The sequence below is a fragment of the Brassica rapa genome, chromosome A01 (assembly GCF_000309985.2).
Source record: "Brassica rapa cultivar Chiifu-401-42 chromosome A01, CAAS_Brap_v3.01, whole genome shotgun sequence".
Taxonomy (NCBI): domain Eukaryota; kingdom Viridiplantae; phylum Streptophyta; class Magnoliopsida; order Brassicales; family Brassicaceae; genus Brassica; species Brassica rapa.
The window spans coordinates 27475260-27502459 of record NC_024795.2 but is presented as its reverse complement, the minus strand read 5'-3'; the positions used below and the strand labels follow the sequence as shown (position 1 = coordinate 27502459).

The following is a 27200-nucleotide window of genomic DNA, read 5'->3' as shown; positions in this document are numbered from 1 at the left end:
TTTGTTCTTGTTAGGTCAGTTTTTCTGGACCTACATTTTCTAAAATGCTAAAAGTATCTTATGATGAAAATAAATTGTGTGTTTCTTTTCTTTTTTGTTGAATCATCAAATCCTTCTTTTAAGAAATCTCTTGGAATTTTCCTCTTGTTATTTTTTGTTGAACAAGAATTATTATTAACGGGGTCAATAAAGAAGAAAGACAAGTGGGGATTTCCCATGAGCTTTCTTGTCTTTGGTCCTTTGATGTCGACCCCCCTTTTTGATTTTTAAACCTTGCTTCCCTCTTTTTCTTTTGTCATTAAAGTTTAATAAACTAATTATATTACAGGTTCATGAAATTTAATCATATTGATAGGTTAAACAATGTACATATTATTTGTGTTAGTGTTTGTACCAAAAACACATAAGATTAGTGTAATTTTTTATTTATTTCCTCCCATAAACCTTGATCTATGGTTTGCAAAATGAATGTTGAAAATATGATCCAAGAATTTATTGTCTTTCAAGTCAAAACTCGCAATCTTTGTGTGAATTGTAAAGAAATAAATAAACAAAACACACCTATACAATGCATTATTGGCAATTCTAAACTCCTTTTGACATTACAACAACATGAAAACGACCCGACCCGTATCCGAATCCGAACCGGATCAAATCAAGAAGACCACGTTGGGACAGAGTTTGATCTGGTCAGAGAAAAAGAAGAGTTCAAGAACTGAATGCAGTCTTCAATAGCTTCTGCTCTGTGAGACTCCGACTCAGCTAGAGACTTTGACCTTTTCATATAAATAGACGATGAAGAAGAAGCAGACGACGAAGACAGCAAGAACGACGACGACGTTTTGTCAGTCTTATTCCTCCCGAAGGACATAAAACGCAGCGTTCTGGCGAAGCTATCCCCGATACGTCGCATCAGCTTCCTGGCGGCAGGGGAGCTCCTCAGACCACAACTGAGAAATCCGATCATAACCACCTTTCTCCGGTCGTGATGTTTTGAGAATATGGGCTCGTCTGTGGCTTCTGGGTTCGGGCAGAAACTTACTCGTTTGCATGCTCTTCTTGACATTTTTCTCTGAAACTATGTTGACAGAGGGAAGAGAGAGAGCTTAAGCAAAAAAAAAAAAAAAAGAGAGGGAAGAGAGAGAGAGAGAGAGAGAGAGAGACCAAAATAGTAAAAGAGGAGACTTTGAAGACCATTTATAGGGGAGGTGTGTATAATAATAACATAAAAGACTTTGGGTGTGAAAATGTGAAGAGATAAAATAGAGGGGTCAGTTCAACAACCACACTCAAAAATGAAACTTGTAACTCAATTTTTTATTTGACAACTTCTTAAAACTCTTTTTTTTTGTTCTTGTAATTCATAATTGTACAAATACAAAAGTTTATCTATGAAAATGGATTTAGTGTTGGAACTCTTTATCTTTTAACGTCTACAAAATTTTCCCTATTTATTTGTCAAAAAAAAAACAATTCCCTAGTTATAAGAGGTACTACTACATGTGTATATACTCTAACAATACTTATATACTCTTAGTTGTCGTTATATATAAATTGTTATATACTCTTCATTTCAAATAATTTGTCGTTCTAGAATGTTGCACACAAATTAAGAAATTAGTTAAATGTTTAAATTGTTCTTGTTTGACCTTTAAAATTATATAACACTTATTATTTATTTTAGTTTAATTAAAAGTAAAAGACATAAACTAATAAAAATTTGCATTGAAATTATAAAACGATATTTATTTTATAAAGATAATTTTATGCTACAACAACACTTCATTTAAACCGGAGAAAGTATTTAGCAAAAAAAATGTTATACGTTTTCCACGAAATTCAACTGGTTTGAAAGTTTGAACGGTTCAAACTTTGAACTACAAAATTGAGAAAAATATAAGCAAACGCGTCAGCCGACAATTGCAACGAGTATTTTTTTTAAATAATCCTTTTTAGACGATAAGGAATGAGTTCACATGTATTAGTATATTAATCAAGTAATCAACTGGTTGATAATAAAGTTAATCGAAACGGAACATTATTTTAGTAGTACTCTATTTATTCAATCTGTCCTAAATTACATATGTTAACATCAGACTTTCGAAAGAAGTAAACAAAACGTATGAAGCAACCCCATAAAAATGTTCTCTGCACACAATATGCGGTGTGAGGTGGTGGTTCCGGAGGAATGTCCTCTCAAAACAGTGAGTGCTGCGCTCAGGTCTTTTGTTTCCTAGTCCTTTTGTTTCATCTTTCTCAGTTTTCAAATGTAAAATCACTTTGAAAAGAAGACATAAGCTCATTTATTGCTCTTGAAAATTTTAACTATTTCTTGTTCTACATCCCTTTTAATCACGACAGATTATGCATTTACAGTGACACATATGTAACATTGTTCTTCTCCTGGTACAAGATTCAGGACCCACTTTGTCTTGTCTTCTTCTCACTTTGATGGTTATTGCAACATACTAACATGGGAATGTTTAACTGAATCAACGAAAGTCTTTGTTCAGTCATCTCGTGACACAGGATCAAATGTCTAGTTACACACAACACATACATGTGTCATCAGTTGCCACTTGCTTCTATGTCGCTTAACTGAGAAGAGAAGCACAGGGAAATGGACGTAATGTGAAATAAACCTCAACATGGGCCATTCACAAGAGAGGCCATAGAGGAAATCAGACACTATGGATGCATACAAAATGTTATTAGCAGTTAGTTCTCTGACCTTCTAATTGGTTCCTCCCTAATCACTTGATTACTAATAATCATTTGGGGAGCAACTCAGATTAAATACTAAAGTTGATGTGTTGTATTTGAATTTGTTAGTTGTTAAGGTTGAATAAAGTACGGTATGTTTGTTCGTATATGAAAAAGGTAGGAGCGGGACTGTATATAGTGAAATAGGTTTTTTCCAAAGTCTCGAGTAAGAATGATCAGACCTTAACCGGTTTAATATTATCATCTGAAACACCAAACCGTTAAATCAGACCAAGTCGTAGGCATGAGCGTTCGGGGTCCATCGGTTTCGGTTTGGTTGATTCAGATTTTTGGGATTTTCGGTCTTATGCTTATAAGTCCCGTTCGAGTTGTACTAATTATAGGGTCGAGTTCTGCTCGGTTCCTTCCGAGTTCAGTTCGGATCGGATTGTAACCAATATTTGAAATCGTCCAAAAATATATTTTTCAAACCTTAAAAGATGACAATTTTTTTCACATTTAGAAATTATTCACAAATCTAATTAAAATTAGTTAAACTATTTAAATTAATTAAAAAATATCAAATTAACAAATAAAATAAACTACAAAAATATTTTGAATACTCTAAAATATCTAAATCACCTTAACATATATAAAAATATTAACATATTTAACTAATTTTGGATATCTTCGGATCATAGTTTGGATTTCGGTTCGGTTATAACCAAACTCTAAAGTACTAAACTTATAAGTTCCGTTCGGATATTTTTGTATAACGGTCTGGATCCGGTTTCAGTTTTTCCGGTTCGGGTTTAGGTAGGTACTTCGGGTTGGGGTAAAAACACGCAAGCCTACCAAGTTGTAAACCTCAAACCGTTTAATTAATCAGACCAAGTATAGACTCTAACTACAATAATCCGTGAAAAGAGGGTCTTTTGTGTAAATACCTTAAAACTCAAAAACTTGTTTTGGATAATGCGTAAACTAACTAGAGGTGGTTACACACTCTGTAACGACCCCCTCTTCTTCAAGAAGATGATAAACACACTTCAATCTTTTCGGACATCTTTAACACCAAATGTTCTGTCCAATGCCTCAAAACATTCCATTTCAAGAACTCAGTTCATCTGTCTCTCGAAATCCACGGGAGATGGAACTTCAGATTCCGATCCCGATCGTCCAAAGCCCGAAGGAGATACTCGGAGACAAGAACTCTTGGCCAGGATCGCCATGCTTCAGACATCGAAAGTCCGTTTAACTGATTTCTTGGACGAACGGTCAGATTACCTCACCAAGTTCGCTGAAGAAGCTAACGCTGAGTTTGACAAGGTTGGTGAAGACGCCATGAAAGACCTCGACGAAGCAAGCTCAAGGGTATTGTTTCAATGTCTTTTTTTTTTTAACAACTATTTTTTTTAATATAAAATGTAAAGTTACAATAAAAGTATAGAAAATAATAGAATTACAAATAAATGCAAAATTAAGATCATAAAACATTAAAAAAACAAATATATATGTAGACATTTGTTTTAAAATTTGATAGACACATATATATGATAATATATACTAATCTTATATACTAAAACATAAGTCACAACTTTGATTCATGTATGATTTTTTTAAAAATTGACCCTCCCTAGAAATCAGTTATCATTCATTTATTACTAATAATATAGATTAATAATATCATTCCTAATATAACATCGACTCCTATAAACCATGATTGGTTAACAAACTTACCTTGATTCATGTGTGATATTTTTATTTGAATCATCATTTAAAATTTGTAGTAAATGTATTTTCTTAATGCTAATATATAATCTTTTAACTACTGAAATCATAATATAATTTGATATCTTTTAATTTAAAATATAAATATATATATTTAATTTTCTTAACAAATGTGTTGAAAAACGTTATAACAATATCTTAATTATCAAAAATTGTATATAAATATTTTCTCTAATTTTGTAATTAGTAATAAAATTAATGTTATTATACATTAATATATATATTTTATTATATATTAATGTTATTATACAAATAATCAGTTTATAAAATGAAAAACATTATATCAAATTTTACTATTTTATAGTTATATCTATCATTTTAAATTAAAACATTGTATTTAACTAAATATGATAAAATTATTTTAAATTGATAAATTAGTATATTTTATTTTGACAAACATTAAAAATTTATGCTAAAAATATAATATGTTGGTAGAACGGGTTAACATTAGTAAATTAGATAATTCATGTATAAAATTAACTGATCTTAAACTTATATATATATATAGTTATTATTTTAAATGAATAAACATAAAAAAATACTGATAAAGGAAATCTAGCGCTTTGAATTACGGATCAGGATCATAATAATTGAATAAAAAATAATTTTAAAATATATATAATAAAAAATACCAAATATATGTGATGATTTGAAATAATCAATTAACTTACAGCATGAAAACTATCAAATTGTTATATTTAAGATATTTATATATAAACATTTAAATATATAAGTAACTTTAAAAATATATTCTAATTATGTAATATATATATATATATATAAACATGAAAATTAATACCCGCACAGTTGTGCGGGTCCAAATCTAGTGTAAAGTTACAATAAAAGTATAGAAAATAATAGAATTACAAATAAATGCAAAATTAAGATCATAAAACATTAAAAAAACAAAAAAAAACTATGTTTCAATGTCTTTTTATTAAAAATGTTCATAATTATTTTTCTAACATTTTCAAGTAATATGAAACTTTAAATGTCAAATTTAAAGTTTGAAAATGTTTAGTTTCAATTATTAATAGTTTATTTTTTTTGGTCATTTTTTACTTATATAAGCTGATATAATTTTTTTTTCTGAGTAGATATTAGAGAACATTGAGAGCAAGATGCAAGCGTTTGAGGAATCTGCGGGGTTGAACAGGTTGGAGATAGAGGAGAACGATAACAAGCTGGCTGAGTTTGAGGAGAAGATCGTGGAAGACAGGAATGAAGGATTGTTCTTCAAGAGCTTGCGAGATAAGAAGCCTGTGGATATAGAGAAAGCTAAAGAGGAGACTGAGAGAATACAAGAGGTTACCAAAGTAAGTGCAGGATCAAAGTCGAGAAGGAACATTTACCTCGGTTTGATTGGGATCTTGGTTGTAACAATTGCTGATTCGTTTGTTTCTTCCCCGGATTGGAGAAAAGTCGCGGTTCTTGGAGCTATTCTTGTTGCACTTCTTACTCAGTTCGTGTATGAGCAGACATTGTTATCAGAAGAAGTAGATAAGGGTAAAGGAAACAAGAAGGAATGAATGAGAGACAGGAAGACATTATGTTTACTCGAATCATTCACACAAATGTGAGTCACCCATATGCTCGTAATGTATGTATATTCCACTGTATAAATGCTATTTAGGGAAAGACGACCATGTCAGAGTGTTCAATGATCTTGCTTTGTTAAACAAGTAACTAAATTAACTGAAATTTTGGAACCAATAACGGCTGGTTAAAGGCGGTTTATTCCGGTTATAATAGACAACGTAACCAAGTCATTCGTTTGAAACCCATCCCCTCTCCCCTTAACATTTTAAAAGTAAACCAATTGCACCGAAACTAAACCAAACCAACAAAAACGACAAAGAAGGTTCAGAGAGCTAAACCACTTAAACCGAACCATCCAGTGAACAGTTTTTATCAATACAGCCTCATAACATTCCTCGCTATAGAATGGCCGTGACTATTCGCCCACCCGCCACCACCACCACCTCCAGCTCCAACGCTCATTCTCCGGCTACCGTTCATCGGTGCCAAATAAAAATTCAACATCCCGTTTTCACCAGGCCTTGAACTCTTATTCCTCTCCAACCCGTTGACTTTCCTCGCCGGTACACCGCGTGAGCTCCGCCAGCTCACATTGCTATTACTCCTCTCCATCCTCGGTCCTCCTTCTCCTCCACCGTTCCTCAGCTCCGGCCATGACTCCACCATCCCACCGTGTTCCTCCTCTTCCTCGTACTTGTTAACGCTCTTCCTGTAGATAAGCCCTAAGATGCTCCACTTCCCCCACCGTCTAGACTTCTTGTTGCTATCGTTACTATTCACTTTCCTCTCACAGGTGATCGCCAGTTCCCGGTAAAAGCCATTATCATTACTATTCACTCTCCTCTCACCGGTGATCGTCGGTTCCCGGTAAAAGCCGTTACCTCCCGTCTCGACAACGTAACTGTCATCCCTCATTGATCCTCCTGAGTAAGTATCTATTGATATAGACACTCGCGGCTTCTGCTCATCCGCCACGTGGATTTTTCTTATAGAGCTTGATCTGTCGAGACTCTTCCTCCTCCGGGAGGATGAGTCATTGTAATAGTCTCGGGTTTGGATTGATCCGCCGGGGATTATAACCGGGTCCGGATCGGACTCATTGTTCGCTTGATTAAGTGGTGGTTCTTCCACCGGAATCTGCATATCTGATCGGGTTTGCACCGCCGCATCCTCCACCACGGAGAGCATCGACGGCGGCGGCGGAGGTCTCGCCGTCCGTCCGATCAGAGTCCCGTCCCACGAAGCTCTCGGCTCGTCGAACGAGTAAGGAGGATCGTCGACCGAGATCCTCCCGATATCGACGGAGAATCTCCCGGCGGCGTCGACGGAGAATCGAGGATCGGTGTCGCACGACCTCCGGTAGTCGGCGATCTCCGACTGCGTATCGCGGAGCTGTCTCCCTATCGGTTTCTCCACCGGTAGCCTCTCGGATCCCGGCCGGTGGTGATCGTCGCCGTTGCTCCGCCGCTTCTTCAGCTTCTGGTTCCATTTCTGAAGCTTCTTGCTGAAAACAGAGGCGGCTGACCAGAAACTACGTCGTACCGATGCCTTCTTGGTTTGAGAAGAATCAACATCTATTATCTCCTCTTCGCTTATAGCTTTCTCAGGGACTTTAACATCCTCTATCTCATTTCTCTCTTCAACAGCTTCGTTGCTGGAGTTATCATTGAGAATCTCGAAGTCGACGTAGTCATCTTCAGTTTCAGCTTCTTCGTCGTTAGCTTCTAATACAGGCTCCTGAACGCTAGATTTTCTTGGCTCCGCCTCGGCCTCGCCGCCGGAGACGGTGATCGGAGGGTAACGTTGCTCATCTTGAGTAAACAAGTTCAAGAGAGAGCTACGAAGTCTGACGTCGCAAGATCTACGCTGCGGCTCGAACAAGCCGGAGAGTCCCTCGCTGTTCTTTGACGCCGAGAACGATTTTGTGCGGCGGAGCTCCGGGAAGAATCCGGGTTTTACCCGGCCGTTTCCACCGTTGTTACCAGAAGGCTTGAAGAGGGCCTTGAGAGCCGCGGCGGAGATGGTGGGAGGCTTCCGAGAAGAAGATGATGCAGTGTCATTGTTGGTTTGGTCTAAGACTGAGAGGCGTTCACAGAGACAGGAAGGGCAGAAACCGGTGAATCGCTCCTCCGGGTGACGGTCGCAGGAGGTTGGGAGACGGTGTGGCTGTGGAGGTGGAGCGGCGGAGACTGGGTCAGTTGCCGGATTCATGATTGGAAATGGTGGTTAGTCCTTCCTCTGCTCAGAGTTATTGTCATCACTGTCTCACTCGGCTTGTAGAGAGAGAGACAACACTGAGATTATACAGAGACAGAGAGAGATTGGTAGTGTTGTTTCTGATTCTTTGTCTGGTTCCAACGGTAATTAACAAATTAAAATAAAAATGTTTCAAGGAATATCAAATCAAAAGATGGAAAATGGATCAGGGTGATTAGTACTAAGAAAGATATTTTAGAAAAAAATTTGTTTCACAAATAAGTATTTTTAGTGTTTTTTATGAAAAAATTATAGACTTCAGAAAAATTAATTGACTTTATTGAATTATTATTAGTTAAAGTTTATTGAAAATTGAAAATCACAGAAAACAATACATAGTAGTTTAATGTATTTTTTAATATGTGTGAAAATATTAAAAAATCAATATTTCTATAATTTTCCCAGCTTTATTCAATTCATCATATAAGCCAAAATCTTACTCCCTCTGTTTTTTAAAGATGAATGTTCTAGGATTTTCACACTTATTAAGAAACCATATTAAAACTTAGTTATTAATGCATAGTTTTTTGTAACTTTATATTTCTTATATTTTTAAACCAATAGGATTAAAAGAAATGTAATTAATATTTTTGAAACACATAATTTTTCATTATTAGTTGACAAAATATGCTTTGAAAACATAAAAAAATACATCTTTTGGAAACAAAATATTTTCCTAGAACATCTATCTAACTATCTTTAAAAAACAGAGGGAGTATTTTGTATCCTCTTTATAAGAAACAAATTTTGGCCTTGTCTCCCAGTTTACTTGTGTGTTAACATGCGTTTAGTGAATGAATACACTAACTAATTGGAGATATGTCAAATGTCTATGTTCTTCCGGTATTGTCTCGTGTAATATAAACCCGTTACTTGTTGAGCCGGTGTTTTGTCAAAGGTGATTATTTTAAATAAAAATTCACACTTGTTTTGACAAATTTTCAAAGCAACTCACATGCTTCAGTGTCAGTTAACATGCAAAAAAGTATAGTGTGATTCCAAAACATTTAAATTACAGAACTTAATAGAACGCTATATATAGTTTTTGTTCTTCATCGATCTGATGAATATAGATGTAAGCAAAATTCGTTTCAAGTTAGGGAAGTTACTAGTAAGATATTAGCTGCTGATTAAAATATTTGTCAGTGCTGCTGCTTCACTACAGGTCTACCGTAGGAATCATGTCAATCATCGCTACATCAATCATAGCAGCTGCGTCAACTATGAAAGTTACCGCTTTAACCACCGTAACAATTTCTATTTTTACCAGCAAACAAAAGATGCAAACCACGCCATCGCAATTCTTATTTCTTGTCTCTACGACATTCTCTTCTTTCGCTTTCTTCTTTTTTTTTCTTTTTCCTTTTTCTTTTCATTCGTTTAACAAATATATCTTTTCGATATTTGAGCAAAATATCAGACTAAATTTTGTTTTGAAGATGAAATCTAAACTTTTTACCAAGCTACTATTATGAGTGTAGTCTTATCGTATGCTGGCCCTGATCAGTTCAAGAATTAAGTTGTGTAATGTTTTGTTTGGTAAGTACGGGTTTTTTTAATTGGTTTAAATAGATTTTTCGATTTTGAGTTTAGAAACAAGAAAAATACGCAGAAAATAGGGATTAATTTGAAAGTTTTCGTTATCAATTTCATAGACTGTATTGTTTGTATACTTTTTGTGATGCATTCGATTAACTTCAGCTTTATTTTCTTTATCTGATGAAATTTTATATTGCCTTTTCTTTTGTGTCTTTCTTTTGTGATTTCCCGCAAATATTTTTTTTTTTTGATAAGTTCCCGCAAATATATTGAATTTCTTTATTCAAAATAAATCCAAACCTGTGCTGTTAATTTGATTTTGGAGCTATATTTTGTCCTGGTAGCTAGTACTAGTACGGTCTTTGAATATCTCTAGCATGGGAAGCAGATCATGTCATGCATACAATAATTTTGTTTGTGGAATTATTTTGTTTTTAACGTAGGAATAATGTATACATCATACTTCATACATGCAATAATTTGATTACGAATTACGATCATCGACTTGTAAGCAATATCTGAAACTTGAAATGAATATAGAAGGGTGTGTTTTCCTGTCTGTATCCTCTCTTGACTTTTTTTGTGTGGTAAAAAAATATCCTCTCAGACGTGTGTAAGAATACTCCAATTATACCATATCCCACGTGTAAAAATCATTTGCTAATTATCTATTTTTGTAAATTAATGTCTTCCTGGTCGTCAGTATTTTTTATTATTTAATACTTTTGTAGTCGTAATTTTTTTTCGGTCAAAGTAGTAAGTATTTCAAAGTAATAAACGTTTTTTTTTTATTTATCAAACAACAGTTTTATAAATCATTACTCTCTATAGCTGGAGAAGTCGTTTACATCAAGCAATAACAAGGCCAAATCGACTAAGAACATCTGCTGCTACCATAACAAAGCAAAGCAATGAGATATAACACCATAAAATAGGAGCAAACATAACACATAAACAACACATAATATCGCTGAGTAGTCCTCGAAACTCAACGCCAATCGTGCTAAGAAGTGAAATGAAACTTTGGGAATTAGAGAGCACAAGTACTGGTCTAACGCCCGAAATTAAAACCGCAACAGAAGCCGCTTTAACAATCACAAGCTCAGCATTACAAGCAGAAGCGACAAAGCACCAAATGAATGAGCCTTTGAACAAAACAAACTCTCTTTGTTTCTACACTGTGCATATTTGGTAAATTATAAATATTGTGAATGAATAAAATTATAGATAGAAAGCTTGTAATTTTGTGTATTCCAGGTAATTTTTCTTACAAATCTAACTTAATACCATGCATATTGAATTTATGCCGGTTAGTAAACATTGGACATTTAAACAGTTAACAATAGTGATGGCACTGATGTGGAACATAGTAATGATTTCAAAACTATATAATATATTATCTTCGCACAATTTCATATTTAATCATGAGTATCACGATTAAGATTTTTCTTTTCTACGGGTATCAAAACAAAGGATAATATCATGGTAAGAAGATTTCAAGCGGTAAAAATACTGAGCAATTGTATACAAAGCCGTGAGTGAACTCTCTTCTTATCTTTCACTCACTTTTCATAGTCAACATTAAGTCACTGATCAACAAAGAGCATATACCAGCTCGTGCGTAGACATACTTAAACTTTTTTGATCAACATTTATCTCCCAAATTATGCTTCTGATTAAAAATAAAATAGTTTCTGCACCACTATTTCGTTATTGATAATAACCATTTAGTATCTTTCAAATGGTGTAACTCATTATCAAACAAATATACTTAAACTAATTGGTAACCAAACTAATTTACAACTTTTTGTTATACATTTCAAATTTCTAGGCGTCACTCGCTCCATATTAAATTGGTTTATGACATTACTTACATACACATATAATTTTCAATAATTGATAGTCATTATCAAATGTTAAAGGAAACATAAAAGAGGAATGTAATCACTACAAGAGAAACAATAAGTTGGAAAAGGACAATCAAAATATGACCTTTTTGGCCCACAACATCCGACCACTCAGAAATCAATGGCTTTTTGGTTTATCAAGAAGAAGAAAAAACAACCAAACTTAGTTTCAACTTTCTTAAAAAATCGAAAAAGATTTTATTATTTTACATAGAAAGCCTCTATTTTGGACCCAACATGCTTCTCTATGTCATTGTATTCACATTTATGAAAGTCTCTTTAGTTCCTTTCTTACTCAGATACTCAAAGTCTTAACTAATAAAGTGTCCATGTACAGTATCTTGTAACTTGTAATGTAAAGATCTATCTATATAAATGTACTTAACGACGACATATCATGTGATATATAAGTGTATGTCATATATATACAGTCCACGTCAAATTAAAGCACCATTGTTATCAGAATGACCTTTATATGAAAATGAACTTGTATATTGGTTTTATGTTAAAATTAGGTGAAATAGATGAAAACTCACAAGGTATAATACTTTACGAGTAAAAAATCCCTTTTAAAGTATAACTAATGCAAGAGTTAGAAGTTAGAACCATCATAAACCTTTGGTAAAAAAAAGGAATTAGAATTGTCAATAATATTATATTCTTTTTGAACATCTATTAAATGAGGAATCCCAATAAAGAGAGGAACTCTTTTTTTGTAAGCATGTTACTACAGCAAGACAAGAAAAGCACCCAAATCAATACAAACCTCAAGGCTTTGTTTTATTACAAAGTTTTAGCGAACTGGTTATTGGTTGTTGTATTTTAATGGATTTGAAAATCTGAACTAAATCTAGTGTTATTGGTTCTATGATTTTCAAATATGTATTAAAATCATGTGTTATTGGTTTAATGATTCATAAATTCTATATCAAATCAAGTGTTATTCAATCGTATGGATTTACTAATATATTTAATTTTATAATGGATTTGAATAGATTTGTTTGGATTTTTTAGTTAAAAATACAAAGACTCAAATCCAAGAAAAAACCTTCGGATTTGCATATTTTACTTGGATTTATAAATACTATATGGATTTCTAAATCAATCAAAATATATAAACCAATAACACCTAATTCTTTGATAAAATCTTTGAATTAATGGAAATCCGTTTGATGTTGAGAAAAATACATAAAATTCTTCATTTTGAATTTTGAATTTATGATTAATTTATTATTTATACAGAGCAATAATTTTCATAAGAATGGGCTTTGTGGATCCACATATCAGTGTATATATGTAAAGTACCAAATCTACATATGATATGGTTCTACTTCTATCCAATAAAATGAGTCTAGTGTTGCCATGAAAATCAGCAGCTACTAGTAGTTCTCAAACGAAGAGAGCTAGAAAAGGAAAAGTTGAACTACTAAGAGGGTTAAAATCTCAACATTAACTTGGTGGATCCGGTTTTGAAGGTGTCACTATTGAACACTAAAGCTTTAGAATCTGAAATGACTATGAAAAGTAAAAGTCAAATGTCAAGAAAATAGGAAGAGCAACAAACCCATTATTATTCAATTTGTAAGATGCATAACTGTACAGTGCTAAAGTATACAATGTTTCCATCACTTTGTATATTGAACTAATAGGAGACATTTTATCCATCACTTTGTTTTGTATTTTTGTGCTCAAGCATCATCTTGGCAACAATTTCATTAACTTTCTGAGACATTTCTGGCATCATCAAAGCTGCTTCATCAAACAACTGGTCTCTGAGTTCACCTGAGATTCGATCTCTGGGAGAAGCTGTAGATAATTCCGACATTGACTTGACCAAAACTGACGCAGCAGCTTTCAGGCTGTGCAATGCTTGACGGCAAGACGTTATTCTTTCTTGAAGTGAATCGTCTGCAAGCGTATCATGGAATACTTCTGAAGAGGCCTTGTCCTGTGGCAGAACATAACCAGCGGTTACATAAAACTTAAAATCACATGTTCAGTTTCTACATACACACAAAATAACGTTGGCACTTGGGATCATTGATGGAAATTTTATGCATCTCTGAGTGTTTTAAAGCCTATAAATATGTAAAAATGCGTTAATATATAACTTGGTGAAACCTGTTCAGGATGTTCTTCTGAGCTCTGTGAAGACTGATCATTCACCGTATCAAGAGGGAGATGTTCTTGGATCGATCTCAAAATCTTGTACCCTGATTTCTGGGAGGGTGTACGCAGAAATTGTCTGGTTCCACCAATGTAGTCCTTTCTAAGAACAAATTGAGTAGAATATCTTCTTTGCTGCGATGTTTTCTCGGCCTCCACCTATGGATAAAGTAAACATTTGTGGCCATGAAGATTTCTCTTGGTAATGTCGAAGGAATAGTGAAGAGAGCTCTCACCTCTTCTATCATTGACAAACTGTTGTCGAACTGTTTGAGCATGTCCCCCTGCTCGGCAGAGCCTTTGGTGCAGAATTTTTCTGGTTTCTGTTGTTTAATGGAAGATGTTTGGATGTTCGGAGAATTTAAAAGATCCAAACACACGTTGTAGATAGTGTTCCAGCGCGTTTCCTTCCTATGGCTGTCGAGAACAAAAATTAAAACAAGCAAAGTGGTTCTTCTAAAAGCAGGAAGAGAGGTAGAGAGAAGAATGATGCAGTAACAAAGCAAAAGCTTCTTACCTAGGAGCATCTCCTTGAGGCACTGAAGTTTCACTGTCGCTAGAGCTTTTGGACAAGCTTCCAAGGCATAACTTTCCGGTTCTTGAACCTTGCTTGGGAGTTTGGCATTCAAGATTCGTAGAAGAGCAGTCTTCAGCAATGTTAACAACATTCACTAGAGCTTTATCTTCATGTTTCTATTGTGGAGGTAATAACGACACTTAATGTCAGAAGAACTAGAAGCATGTAGCTGACTTTTTGGATCTAAAAAGTGAATTTTTGATTTATACCTGGTTTGAAACAGAATCCTTACAAGCGGTAGCAATACCATATGTTTCAACTTTAGTTTGAGCCCACTTAGGAAGTCTAGAGACACTGAACTTAAATGAAGATGTCCATGGAGAGAGTTGCTGAATTTGATCTGCATTTTGATCGTCTTCCTCCACATAACCCACAATCTGCATAAACTTTACCGGCTGGGCCATAGTTACAGGATCTAAGCTGCCATTTTCATTTACTGCCCGTGTCATACGAGTAACCATTTGCAAGGGCAGTTTCCAAACAAAAATACAGCCGTCACCTGCTACCTGTTAATAAACACCAAGGAAATTTAGTATATCTCAGTTGTTCATTTTCATTTGAGGATACCAAGAGAGATCCAAGTTTTAGCACATAAAGCTCTCTAATGGTTAATGAATTCAATAGGAATGAGACATTGATCTTGACTTCATCAAAAAGCCAAGGTTCTTTACAGCTGTAAAATAACAGAAGGCAACAATTTAGAAACTTACTGAAATGATATGTTTGCAATCAGGAAGGAAAATAACACCAGTCACGGCTTCGCCATGTCCTGTGGCCTGAGCAACCAACTCTCCTGTGACAAAGTCCAAAAGGCAGATTGTCCTGTCAGAGTAGGAGCATGCCAAGTAGCTGCAGCTAGGGTCCAAAATGACCTATAGAAGAGATTTTATTGTCAGCACTAGAAAATTCAACAATATTGAATCCCCTAACAAACTGTTGGATCAATGCACCTTTATGGGATCTCCATGGTCTCTGTTTTGCTTGAATGATCTGACAATCTTTCCGCTTTCTATGTCGAATATGTTTATCTTCTTATCCTGCAATCATGAAATAATACATCAGACGCTTGTTTAAATCCTAGGTGTATAATTAATCGACCGAATCTGCACGAGACATCGAGAGGTCGCATTAGCAATACCTGTCCCACTGTGACAACAAGTCCTGATGTTGGATCTACAGCCATATCATGGATGGTTCCATGAGAGGGAGTTTGAGATTTAGAAGGTGAAATACGCACATTACTTTCTTTTCTGAAAACGTCAAACAAATGCAACCTGCAACAATATCAACAATTATGCCATACATTCGCTAAAGTAAATATGCAGCTTTTCTAAGCATATAGAACGTTACCTATCTGCACCAGAAGTTAAAATTTTCCGGCCGTTACATGCGAATTTAACAGATTTCACAGCGGCTGAAACACTAACACTCCCAACGGGATCAAAGTTCCTGACAATAACAACATATAAGTTCGTATGACCTTTCAAGGGAATTAAGAGAGCATATTAAAGCTGTTGTTTTAACACCTTTTGACATCATAAACGTGGATCGCTCCGCCCTTTCCACCAGAAGCAAGCAAGAACTCGTTGCTTGAGGCAGTTTCACAATTAACATCTTTCAGTCCAGGAAAGCTAAAGCTCAGTGACTGAATTTCTGATTCATGAGCATCCTGCAATATGTTTACCAATATGTCTGGATACCAATCACCAAAGAAACATAACCAACAAAAAGTTAAAAACTAATATTACCGTAAAACATGTATATTCTGATTCTTGCAAATCATATATATGAAGGTTCCCTCCACAGTCACCAGCTGCTAAGTACTTTCCATCATCACTTACTGCTAGTGCTCGGAAACCATACGTAGTACCACATGTCTCAACAAGCTCTCGTTCAAAAATTCCAGCACTAGCTGCATTATAAGGACATTATGAGTGAAAATGACCAATCGAACTGGATAAACAATCTAAGAACGTAAATATTCAGAACATTCAAACACAATAAGATCTTCACTGATATGTTTTCAAATTCTAAGCATATGTGATAATTACCTAAATGCATAGTCCCTTGTGATTCAGATTCCGAGGCCTTGCTGCCTGCATTGGCTTCTAACGGGTCCATTTGAAGATCAAGATCCCACAACCTTATGGTTCCATCTTCAGAACATGTAGTGAAGGAAACCCCTTCAGAGCATCCTCTAGCTACACATGCAGATGTTGGACTGTGCAGATTTCCACAAGAGAGGTTTTTTATATCCCGAATCCCGGCAGAATGCGATATCATCATAGAGCACCTTGTAGGCTAGAATAAGGAAAATATATCACCATATGCGGTTGTGTTCAAAGCTTTAATAGGTAACTAACTTTCTATGGCAAATACTGAAATAGATTTATATTACCTTGTTCACGTCATTCACATCCCAAACATAGAGACTATGATCCCCATAGATGACAACTGTGAAGCCGAAATTCAAGCTTAGTCACAAAGAAGATTGGTAAAAGCATTGTACTGCTATTATGACGTTCTTCTACACTAACCGAGCTTATCTGTGGTCGAAAACTGGCACGCAACTGCGTCCGGATAGCTAACAGGCTGAGATTCTGTATTTTTTAGTTCTTCTGAATGAGATTGATTTTCAGTGTGGCTCTTTCTAGCATCTGAAAAGTGTATTGTGGCAGCATATTCTAACGTTTCAGGAGTAAATAGCTGGATCGCTCCCTCGCTGCAAGCGCATGCTATCAATCTAGTGGATGCAGATAGAGCAAAACATTTCTCAACCTGACAGTTCATTACAAGCCAATCAAAGAAAATATTGTTATAACAAAAAAAAAAGTCCCAGAAACTAACATGAACAATAATGCTGTCTGATGCCTAGGGTCACACAACACAGACAAGTTAATTAAACTTATAGCTAGGCTCATTAAAATAACACAGCAATGTTCCGGACCATAGTAAATGAATTTTATGCATATCTAAATGCCAGTGTGAAATGAAATTATTGTACCTTAAGATCCACTGATTTCTTGATCAACATATCACAACTCATGAGCATCAGAACACCTACGCAGTAGAATAAATTTAATAACCGTCGCATGAGAAGAATGTACAAAAACATATATTCACAGCTGTAAATTTGTGGAGCGAATACCTGCATCTGTAAGAGCGTATATTGACACAACTTCTTCACCTCGTTCATCACTTCCACTAGATTTCACTCTATTAGCTGATATCACTGATACAAACGAGTTTCCTTTCTGAAACCCACAGTCACTCGGCTTCCCATGAAGTGCCAAAGATCCTACTTTGTTTGACCGTTTCCTCTGAAAAGAACCAACTCTCCAATACTTCAAATGCTTGTTCCCGGAAGTAACAACAAACTTCCCATTGGATGAGAATGCCACAGAGGTAATATCAGAGCAAGAAGTAGAACTCGCTTTGACCTTCGCCAGCAAGACGCTTTTACGCCAGTCCCAAAGATATACATATCCTCCAACACTCACCAAATATTCCCCTAAAATCCAAATTAAATAAAATTAAATACAAACTTCAAAACTAATCAACTAAAATCCTTAAAAGACTAACTAACCATTTGGTGAAAAGGAGAGACACTGAGCTCCATAAAGATGACCTTTCAGCTCAGCCACAAGCCCCAAACTCTCACAGTCCCATATCAATACCGAAGAGAGATTCGAAGACTGAGAATAACCAATTAAACACCAATCAAGACATCATATAATCTTTATTTAAACTGCATGCAAAGAAAGGCCATACCTCTCCAGCAGCTACAAACCGGCCGTTGTGCGAAACCGCCACACAGCTCAGAGTCTTAGGCACACGGTGAGATACGACGAGGTGCGATTGAGTGCACGCGTCTACATCGTATACCACCACAACGCATCCCGCCAAGTAGACACACTTCGAGGTGCAGGACGCCGAGGCTAAACCGTTGGCGTTCTTTGTGGTTAAACCGATTATCTCTTGCAGAATCAGCTGCAAAATAAATAAAAAACAAAATCAATTCGAGATTTGGTTGAGCTAGTGGTTGATTAAGACGTACGTACCTTAGCTGATGAACAAGGCTTCTTCAGTGTCTGGCTCAGCTTCATTCTGATTAGTGAATTACAAACCCTAGCGAGAGGGAGAGAGAGATGATGATGATCCTAGGGATTTCAGATTTTTCCGATTTGATTGGGATCGTCGTTACCATAGGAGGGAAAACAATTTGTAATTGATTTGATTTTTTTCTTTCGAAATTTAAAAAAAAATCTTCCGTTATAAAATTAAATTAATTTAACCTAATTTTATAAAGCCCACTATAAAGCGGGCCTTTAAAGGCCCATATAGTTTTGGTTTTAATTATTGTCAACTGGTTACGTTTCGTCTTTCTCTAAAATCTTTCTTTCTCTCGCTTACCAAACAAGCAGGAGGAAAAAAGCTCGAGAGCAATCGAAAACCAACGATCTTGTTGTGGAGATGAATTTCAGAAGCTTTGAGGAGTTCTGGCCTTTCTACGTGATGCAACACTCGAATCCATCGACGAGACGGTGGCACTTCACGGGGATAATCGCGAGCATCGTGGCTTTGCTGTGTTCGGTTCTGATCAGCCGGTGGTTCCTGGCGCTGGTGCCTCTGTTTGGGTACGGGTTCGCGTGGTACAGCCACTTCTTCGTGGAAGGGAACGTTCCGGCGAGCTTCGGACACCCGGTTTGGTCGTTTCTTTGCGATCTCAAGATGTTTAGGCTGATGCTCACGGGAAACATGGAGAGGGAGATGAAGAGACTTGGTAAGAGACCATTGTTGCAGCCGTCGTGATAAGGAACTGTTTGTGTTTTGTCTTTAGGGCGTGTTTGGCTACCCTTTTATATTTCTTCTCATTACAGTTCTGCGTTTGGACTTAAGACTCTTATACATGAATGGCTTCATTGTTTCCTAATACTAAAAGTTGAATTACATAACTTTTTTTTTAAGAGATACAAAACATCAAAACTTGTGTAGTACCTTAGATTATAAGTCTGTGTTGCGCGAGAAGGATGGTAAGGGAACGGCTTCTTGAGGCCGTAGTATCACGAGCAGACCGAACATGCCGAGCATAGGGAGGACAAGCAGCCATTTCAGAAGCTTGTAGTAATACATATGGAACGTTAGAGAGAACTCGTCTGAGAAATGGAGTCCATTCTCGTCCACCATCTCCACCATTACGGTGCCTGTCGTCCTCACTCCAACGGTCGGTAGTTTTATTCTGTATTTGCCCGGTCGGTCATAGATCTGGCTCTGCTTTATCCTCCTATCTCCTTGGTAGTTGCCCGGAACCAACAGCGTCGTCTGTACATTTGAAAATGGATGTACTTTAGTTTCACGGGCCATTGCTAATCATCCATCTATAAAGAACTTACTGCAACGTTGTAGGGTGTTTGTGAACCAGATGGGTATCTGTAGTTATCGACAATCTCGATCTCAGCCCAGAAGTTTTTGCCTTCCTCATCGCGGAAACCTCTGGTTGAATGAGTGACAAAAACACCTTCACGACCGTAACGGTTTGCCTTATTGTTCCTCCCTTGATCAGTCGATCTCCACGCCTGATGAATTTGAGAGCCAAGTGTGAAATCAATAATCTCTCACATTAATAAAAGAAACATGAAGATGTTGGAATTGATCTTGCCTTGAGGGGATGGTGAGGAGAAGGTGTAGAGAAGCAAAAGACGTTTCCATTCATAGTTGAGACAATGAGATCAAGATCATCTCCACCGTCAACATTATCAGCTAAGACCATGCTGTATCTGTAACATAAAACATTTGCGCCATCAAAATCCACTGGAAAAAAAAGCGAAACTACCAAAAATATCAAGCAAGTGACTTACGAAGTTTCACCAATATCAACAACATCAGTGCATGAAGTGGGTCCGTCTATGAGGTACATGTAACCGTCAAAGGATGTGGTCACAATGGTGAGTCCCTTCTTTTTCTCACCTCGCTTGTTCAGATCAACAAGAAGAAGCTGGTTCATCACTCTTCCATGAGTTCTGTACGGGTAAGGACGGATAATCGAACCATCCTTGCCACTAAGAACGTAAATGTTTCCTGATGTTGTAGGAACCACAACGTCAGTATGTCCATCACCATCAACATCGCCTATTGAAGGACCCTGAAAGAGAATACTGGTATCAGCCGCTGATTGCGAAGAGAACATTACTTACAAGTTACAACTTAAAACAACCACAAGCGATCCTATGAAAGATCATATGCACTATGATCAACTGATAGAATCGTGTTGATGCTCCTACAAGTGGTTCATTCAAAAGACTGTTCTAAACTTGATGAGAATGAACGGATGTAACTGTTTACCTGGGGAACAAGACTCTTTAAATGCACTTCCCAAATTTCAACTCCTTGCGTGGTCCATGCTGCTACATTTCCGTGGGAATCAGTTGTTACAAGTTCAATCTTTCCATCGTCATTTATATCAGCTGCAACCACTGCTCCTTGAATTTCAGCCATTTCAAGTGGGAATTTTTCTCTGATGTTTCCTGCAAGAAGACGATAATCTTAGAATTCAAATCAACACTGAGACTTGCAAAGAGTGTAATGAGACTCGTGTATTCAATGTTAATAAGGCAGAGCGCAGGACGCTACAAGAAGTCTTACCATGATGGTCCATGGCGTAGAATAAGCCAAAGGAAGTTCCCACAAGAATATCCAAGTAACCATCGCCATCAAGATCAACCACCGTTGGGGAAGAATAAATATATGCACGGAAGTTTGCATTATCCGTACTCAAATCTAGCTCTTTGACCCACTTAACTTGTTTCGTCTCAAGATTGAAAACCACAATTGAACTAGCAATATAGTTTTTGATGTCAATACCGCCAAGCTCTTTCAGATGTTCTGGATTGTCATAATACCTGAAAAAATATGCTTATCAGGATCAGTTATGTTCAGCAAAGTAAATAAACTGGAAGCGGTAATGTTATCTCATGTACTAGTGATACTTTTGTATTGACAGATTATAGTAAAGAGATGAAACACAAACTTACTCAGGGTCGAAGAAATAGGAAACAGCAACAACCATCTCCTCTACTCCATCCTTGTCTATGTCAGCAATTACCTGATTAAAGAAGTGACACTGTAAGATATCTCATGGACGCAAGTAACCTAAGATAATGTTTTTTTTTACATAAAACGAAACTCACTGGAGTGCAGAGTATATGGGCGTCAATATTCACATAATCTTCTGTATACTCGTGTTTCTCCTCGACCCACTCCTCATCACCCCACATGGTATCGTTAACATAATCGTCATAATCAGAAAAGTATTCATCACCTAATTCATCATTATCACACAAAAAGTCAAAGGCTGAATCTGCTTCAGCTTCTAATACTCCATCGTTTTCAACTGTGGCCATGCGAACACCTTCACTGTTGTCTTTATTGTCAGAATGGCCGTCCGCAGATTCTTTCGAGTCATTATTTTCCAGAAGTCGCCTCCCACTTTTGGTTCCTGTCTCTGTCGTACTACTGTTACCAGATGTCCCCAAAGTTTCTGAGGAATTATCCGTACTAGAATTTAATTTAATAACAGTCTCCTTCTTAACTTCACTGTTCTTGCTTTGATCCACTTCACTGGAGGTTACATTTCCATTGAGAATTTGTGCTGAGCCAGCTGTAGTATCATTTGCTGCTGAATTATTTGCTCTAACATCCAAGGTGGAGTTATGTAGCTCTGGAGTAGGCTTGACGACGGCTTCTGTTTGGTTATTCTCAGGTTTCTTTTGATCCTCTTGAGATGACACATTTGAAGCCTCACCATGAATTTCTTTCGACATCGAGACTGTAACATTTGGTGTTGTGGTAGTTGCATTCGGTTCTACAAAGAGAAGAAGTGAGAGTCACAAAGTAAACTTTCATCAAGACTGCTAATCCATGTACTTTCTTTACCGTCTAGATACAGGACATAACGATAAGCTAGTGGAAAACCTCATCGGATAATGCAAAATCCAAACGATAAATGCAAGACACAAAATACAAAAATATTCTTAAGATCAGCTGAGGCAGTTGATACAAGCATAAACTTAGCTTTCCACTTTCAATTAACTAAACCACACAACCAAATCTTTACCAGTTCAGTGTCAACTAATATCAGGATGTGCCAAATTTAAGCAGCAAACTAGAAAACTGATGTAGAAGTTTAATATGATAAAAAAAACTTACGAGTGGTCATCGATGCCTTCATTTCCTCAGCTTCATGCACAAGCAGTTCATCATGGACATCAGGATGTGAACGGTCAACAGGGCCAGGGTTCAGTCCCACATGCCAGTTCTTGTTAACTTTCCTACGTGGCACTACTAGCTTATCTAACATCAAAAAGCCCGACACCCTGAAAACAAAACAAAAAATTGAAAACGCACAAAAAAAATCCAAGGATCATGATAACAGATATAAAGTATCTATCAATAATTACCTGAAAAAGAGCACCTCGCCATTGTAGGTGGCCAGAGCAATTTCTCTAACACCATCTTTGTCGATATCAAAAAGAAGAGGACTTGCATGAACGTTTGACTGATGAAAAGCAGGCCACCCTAGCATTCCATTAGTGCATCAGTAACATTACCAATGTCCTCGATATTCTACATCATTAGATGAACAAGCCCAGGGCAAAAAAAAGTCAGATAAGAAGATAAGATATATCCCAGTACCTGGCATCTTGTCTCCATCAGAGCCTTCAAGAACTTCAAGGTAGTGAACAAAAGATGGAACAACAATGTCAAGCTTTCCATCACTGTTACCAAGAAACACAAATCAGGCTTCAAGAAACAAAAAAAAAAAAAATTGAGCCAGCACTCATTATCCTCAACCAAAAACTCAAACTCAGAACACAGATATCTAACTTTGGATACGACTCAAGCACATAATCAACATATAATTGGTGGTAAAAAAACACAAATAAAGGTTTCAAGAAACAAAAAAACTGAGCCAGCACTCATTATCCTCAACAAAAAACTCAAATTCAGAACACAAATATCTCACTTTGAATTAGATTCCACCACATAATCAAAACCTGTTAATATCAGCAATCAAGGGTGTGGCATAAACGCTAGAAGTGACTTCAGTTTGCCACCTCAGCTCCAAGTTTCTCGGGCACTGCGAATTCAACAAAGCATCTTCGTCACTGCACACAACCCAAAAACTCAAATTCGGATCAATTACTAACATAAATACGCACGAGTGCATCGAAATTGACGCGTTGCCTTACATTTCTGGGTAGCTCAGCTCGTCATCGGTGGCTTTACGCTCCCTGAACTTGTTTTCTCCGTAGGAGGGATTCGATAGGATGAGGAAGAGGAAGAATCTCAGCAGACACCGACGCCCACGGGATTTCATGGTGAATCAGGCTCCAGATTCAGCTACGAAGAACTGAATGCAATTATGAGGGTGAGATTTTGCAAAACCCAATCAAATTTGGACTAAGTAATATCGTTAGCTAATTGAATGATGCAGGAAAGAGTTACTACTTGCCGTTTTTATCTAAGCACAAATGAAAAATAACAACACGCTACAAATATGAGAGATCATATCTATCTATCTATCTATACTATTATTTGCAAAGTAAATTTTAGGAATCGAGTTCTCACATTAAAAGTTAGAGCGGTTAATATATATACTACACTTTATGAATAAAATGTATAACAAAATTAAAAAATAAAAACAAAATTTTAATTTATTTGGTTAAATAATTGATTAAAATTAATAATAGTAAGAATTATCTAAAATCTGAAAATATAATTTAAAAAATAGATAATTTCTGTATATATTGTATTGTTATCTAAAAAAAATCTTTTAATAAAAATATTAAAACATGAATTATATAACTAAATATTAATCAAATAAAATTCTTAATTATATAATTAAAATAGAATATTGAATTATCCAAAATCTGAAAAGATAACTAAAAAAGAAGATAATTTCTATATATATATATTGTATTGTTATCTGAAAAAGTAGAAGATAATTTCTTTATATATATTGGATTGTTATCTGAAAAAATATTTTAGTAAAAAGTTAAAAACATAAAATTATAAAATTAAAATAGAATATTGAATTATCCAAAATCTAAAAATATAATTTAAAAAAACAAGATAATTTATATATATATTGTATTGTTATCTATAAAAGTAGAAGATAATTTATATATATATTATATTGTTATCTGAAAAATATTTTAGTAAAAAGTAAAAAACATAAAATTATATAATTAAATATTAATCAAATAATTTTTTTTAATTATCTAACTAAAAATATAATATTAAGTTATTTTAAGATTTATTTTAGTATAATAGTGTACAAAGAACTTTTTAAAAATTATGAAAACTTTGATAAATAATCTATCTCTACTGAGTAGATGTTTTAATTAGAGAGAGAAGAAAGAAGAAAATTATCAAAGACTACTATAGAATGAAACATTTTCAAACTTAAAAACAATTGCATAAATTTGAACTGGCCAAGATCAATAAAATTGAAAAACATCATACTACAAACGAAGTAACACTTATAGCATCGACAAAAAAAAGGAAACATTGATAGATATATTAATCTATTCATCACCGAACATGTCGAAACCACCATAGTCTTCTTCATCTGATTCCTCAACAACTTCCTTCTTCTCCTCTACCTTGGCAGCTCCAGCTGAGGCACCACCACCCGCATCAGCAGACACTGCCGCTACAGCAACAGCAAACTTGCTCGGATCCTGTATTCAAGATTAGACCAGAAAATCAACATCAATACAAAAACAATACAATAATCAACGCTTCAAAAGTTGCTCAATCTGATGACTAACCTTCAAGAACTCTTTGACCTTCTCTGCTTGAGGGAAAGTGTACTCAGTGGCAACAGAGATGGCCAACGCATTCTTGTAGGCATTGATGAACATATGCGGGGCAGCAGCAAGGGTAGGGAAAGAGATAGCTAGAGCCAATGAAGTGACCATTGAGATACCAGCGGCAAACTTCTGGACAAGGTCATCTTCCGTAAGATCAAGAACCTCTGGGCTGAAGACAGAGCCGTTGTCATAAACCGACTGGACGACAAGACCGTAAGAGAACGGTCTGATCCCTAGCTTGGCTAGAAGGGCGGCTTCGGAAGAACCGACCTTGTCACCTTGCTTGATGAGTTCAACAGGGGTGATGATTTCCACTGTTCCTTTGTTAATCTTAGTTGGGATGTTAAGAACCTACAAAATCCCAAAAACAAATTAATAAAAACTTCAACAAGTCAAGGGTATTACAAAACATGATTAAACAAACCTGGAAGAAAGATGTTTGGGATGGATCGAGACCGGTGTTGCCAGGCTGGACAACAACATCAATTGGGGCAACCAAACCCACACGAGCAGGAGCACCAACCTGTTCATATAACACAGACATATAATGAGTTAAATCTCAATCTAACCACATTGTGAAAGAATCAAATATTTACGAAATCCACTACAAATGTAGAGAACATTTATCTTTTTCAGATACACATGAGCTACGGTTTCGTCAAAAACGAAGAGCTAATAGTTATGTAAGAAGCCATTCATGTCTATACGATTGTCTATACGATTCAAAGCTATATAAAAACACATGCCAACAAGATTACAAGGCAGACTTTAATAACAGATTTAGACAGTACTTTAGGTACACATGAGCTATGGATTAGTCATAAACGAACACCTAATATGCGGAACAAAACTGATATAAACATATAGTTATGTAAGAAACCATTCATGTCTACAAGATTCTAAGCTACATATACACACACTTGCAAACAAGATTACAAGGCAGACATTAAGAACAGAGTTACAAATTGTCATGAAAAAATTGAACCAGAGGACAGTAGCTATTAAGAACAATGTTTTAGGATTCGTCACGATCCCCCCGACAGCTAAAATTCAGAACTAAACTGATACAAAACACAAGATTCAAAGCTATTAACAGACAAAAACAAGACATGACAGATGAAACCAACCTAGTACTTGGCAACACTTGCAAACAAGATTACAAGGCAAGACATATTAAGAACAGAGCTACAGATTGTCATGAACATGTCGAAGCAGAAGACAGTATCTGATTAAGAACAATGTTAGGGACTCGATCCGACAGGAAAAATGTGGAACTAAACTGATAATTAAACAGAATAAGAAACCATTTCAAAGCTATATTACAAACCTTGTACTTGGCAACTTCCTCACTCACTTCCTTAAGGTCACCCTTGGTGAAGATCAAACCAACATTTCCCTAAACAAAAAAAACACATTACCATAAAAGATTAAATTTTACGATTAAAAAAAAAACTTTTAGAAAATCTAAAAATGTAAAATCGAACCTGAAGGAGGGGCATGAGATTGAGGATTCCAGTGTTTCCTGAGTTCTCAGCGTGAATCTTAACCGAACGTTTCATCATAGTGTTCTTCCCCATGAGCACCACCGAGTCTCCGCGAAGTCCCTTCCTGATGTTCTGGAGCTGAGTCGATCCCACGTTGTCCGCGGCGACGACCAAGATCTGTGTGAACTCGTCGATGAGCTGGCATAGCTTCGCGTCGTAAGCGATCTTCTTCTCCGCCTTTGTTGCCTTCACCATTGTTGCTAAGACTCGAAGTTCTTCTTCTGTTCAGAGAGTGACGGAAACAGCTAGGGTTTTCGTTTTTATAAAATGAATCTAGGGCTTCTTCTTAACGATATGAATCTAA

General features: G+C 36.0%; 7 protein-coding genes across 8 annotated transcripts; 2 read left to right on the top strand and 5 right to left on the bottom strand.

Annotated features, from left to right (window-relative positions):
* Window positions 1-465: 465 nt before the first annotated feature.
* Window positions 466-5417, bottom strand: LOC103848308 (josephin-like protein). Its single transcript, XM_009125242.3, has 3 exons — window positions 5401-5417; window positions 4091-4098; window positions 466-1078 (listed from the first exon to the last, which is right to left on the bottom strand). Exon 3 carries the CDS (start codon window positions 1064-1066, stop codon window positions 656-658), a length of 411 nt encoding a protein of 136 aa, XP_009123490.2. The 5' UTR covers window positions 1067-1078; window positions 4091-4098; window positions 5401-5417; the 3' UTR covers window positions 466-655.
* On the top strand, window positions 3446-6207 carry LOC103848320. The gene is made up of 2 exons (XM_009125246.3): window positions 3446-4077; window positions 5592-6207. Exons 1-2 carry the CDS (start codon window positions 3679-3681, stop codon window positions 6021-6023), a joined length of 831 nt encoding a protein of 276 aa, XP_009123494.2. The 5' UTR covers window positions 3446-3678; the 3' UTR covers window positions 6024-6207.
* A 4-nt stretch (window positions 6208-6211) lies between these two features.
* On the bottom strand, window positions 6212-12074 carry LOC103848299 (protein OCTOPUS). Its single transcript, XM_009125234.3, has one exon. The coding sequence runs from the start codon at window positions 8242-8244 to the stop codon at window positions 6406-6408; it is 1839 nt and encodes a 612-aa protein (XP_009123482.1). The 5' UTR covers window positions 8245-12074; the 3' UTR covers window positions 6212-6405.
* Window positions 12075-13287: 1213 nt separating this feature from the next.
* Window positions 13288-18715, bottom strand: LOC103848291 (mitogen-activated protein kinase-binding protein 1). Its single transcript, XM_009125227.3, has 19 exons — window positions 18540-18715; window positions 18250-18468; window positions 18065-18173; window positions 17627-17989; window positions 17483-17538; window positions 17016-17256; window positions 16877-16932; window positions 16530-16779; window positions 16227-16390; window positions 16005-16147; window positions 15829-15927; window positions 15617-15752; window positions 15429-15515; window positions 15189-15350; window positions 14688-14984; window positions 14419-14594; window positions 14138-14318; window positions 13857-14060; window positions 13288-13683 (listed from the first exon to the last, which is right to left on the bottom strand). Exons 1-19 carry the CDS (start codon window positions 18582-18584, stop codon window positions 13393-13395), a joined length of 3279 nt encoding a protein of 1092 aa, XP_009123475.2. The 5' UTR covers window positions 18585-18715; the 3' UTR covers window positions 13288-13392.
* A 180-nt stretch (window positions 18716-18895) lies between these two features.
* Window positions 18896-19429, top strand: LOC103848265. Its single transcript, XM_009125212.3, has one exon. The coding sequence runs from the start codon at window positions 18952-18954 to the stop codon at window positions 19288-19290; it is 339 nt and encodes a 112-aa protein (XP_009123460.1). The 5' UTR covers window positions 18896-18951; the 3' UTR covers window positions 19291-19429.
* On the bottom strand, window positions 19359-24013 carry LOC103848276 (protein DEFECTIVE IN EXINE FORMATION 1). Of its 2 annotated transcripts, XM_009125214.3 has the most exons (13): window positions 23727-24013; window positions 23532-23642; window positions 23170-23252; window positions 22935-23052; window positions 22684-22850; window positions 21666-22339; window positions 21510-21580; window positions 21121-21377; window positions 20821-21002; window positions 20337-20620; window positions 20138-20255; window positions 19872-20054; window positions 19359-19800 (listed from the first exon to the last, which is right to left on the bottom strand). In XM_009125214.3, the coding sequence occupies exons 1-13, from the start codon at window positions 23852-23854 to the stop codon at window positions 19483-19485; spliced, it is 2694 nt and encodes an 897-aa protein (XP_009123462.2). In that variant the 5' UTR covers window positions 23855-24013; the 3' UTR covers window positions 19359-19482. The 2 variants fall into 2 exon arrangements, with proteins under 2 accessions (XP_009123462.2, XP_033146572.1); XM_033290681.1 differs by lacking the exon at window positions 23727-24013 and having other exon boundaries at window positions 23501-23642.
* An 890-nt stretch (window positions 24014-24903) lies between these two features.
* Window positions 24904-27157, bottom strand: LOC103848258 (60S acidic ribosomal protein P0-2). Its single transcript, XM_009125206.3, has 5 exons — window positions 26837-27157; window positions 26680-26748; window positions 25777-25875; window positions 25311-25703; window positions 24904-25220 (listed from the first exon to the last, which is right to left on the bottom strand). Exons 1-5 carry the CDS (start codon window positions 27089-27091, stop codon window positions 25065-25067), a joined length of 972 nt encoding a protein of 323 aa, XP_009123454.1. The 5' UTR covers window positions 27092-27157; the 3' UTR covers window positions 24904-25064.
* Between the last annotated feature and the right edge of the window lie 43 nt (window positions 27158-27200).

Bases quoted from the DNA above. Each gene is read 5' to 3' on its own strand.
- LOC103848291 (XM_009125227.3), bottom strand. From the start codon at position 18,584: ATGAAGCTGAGCCAGACACTGAAGAAGCCTTGTTCATCAGCTAAG. The intron at 14,985-15,188 runs GTAAGTTTCTAA...GTTTATTAACAG, and splicing joins ATTGCAAACATATCATTTCA to GTAGCAGGTGACGGCTGTAT. The intron at 14,595-14,687 runs GTATAAATCAAA...CCTCCACAATAG, and splicing joins AGGATTCTGTTTCAAACCAG to AAACATGAAGATAAAGCTCT.
- LOC103848320 (XM_009125246.3), top strand. From the start codon at position 3,679: ATGCGTAAACTAACTAGAGGTGGTTACACACTCTGTAACGACCCCCTC. The intron at 4,078-5,591 runs GTATTGTTTCAA...TTTTCTGAGTAG, and splicing joins TCGACGAAGCAAGCTCAAGG to ATATTAGAGAACATTGAGAG.
- LOC103848308 (XM_009125242.3), bottom strand. From the start codon at position 1,066: ATGTCAAGAAGAGCATGCAAACGAGTAAGTTTCTGCCCGAACCCAGAA.
- LOC103848258 (XM_009125206.3), bottom strand. From the start codon at position 27,091: ATGGTGAAGGCAACAAAGGCGGAGAAGAAGATCGCTTACGACGCGAAG. The intron at 26,749-26,836 runs GTTCGATTTTAC...TTTTTTGTTTAG, and splicing joins ATCTCATGCCCCTCCTTCAG to GGAAATGTTGGTTTGATCTT. The intron at 25,876-26,679 runs GTTTGTAATATA...TTATATGAACAG, and splicing joins AGGAAGTTGCCAAGTACAAG to GTTGGTGCTCCTGCTCGTGT.
- LOC103848299 (XM_009125234.3), bottom strand. From the start codon at position 8,244: ATGAATCCGGCAACTGACCCAGTCTCCGCCGCTCCACCTCCACAGCCA.
- LOC103848265 (XM_009125212.3), top strand. From the start codon at position 18,952: ATGAATTTCAGAAGCTTTGAGGAGTTCTGGCCTTTCTACGTGATGCAA.
- LOC103848276 (XM_009125214.3), bottom strand. From the start codon at position 23,854: ATGAAATCCCGTGGGCGTCGGTGTCTGCTGAGATTCTTCCTCTTCCTC. The intron at 22,340-22,683 runs GTAAGTTTTTTT...TTCTCTTTGTAG, and splicing joins GAAGGCATCGATGACCACTC to AACCGAATGCAACTACCACA. The intron at 19,801-19,871 runs GTAAGTTCTTTA...TCAAATGTACAG, and splicing joins AAACACCCTACAACGTTGCA to ACGACGCTGTTGGTTCCGGG.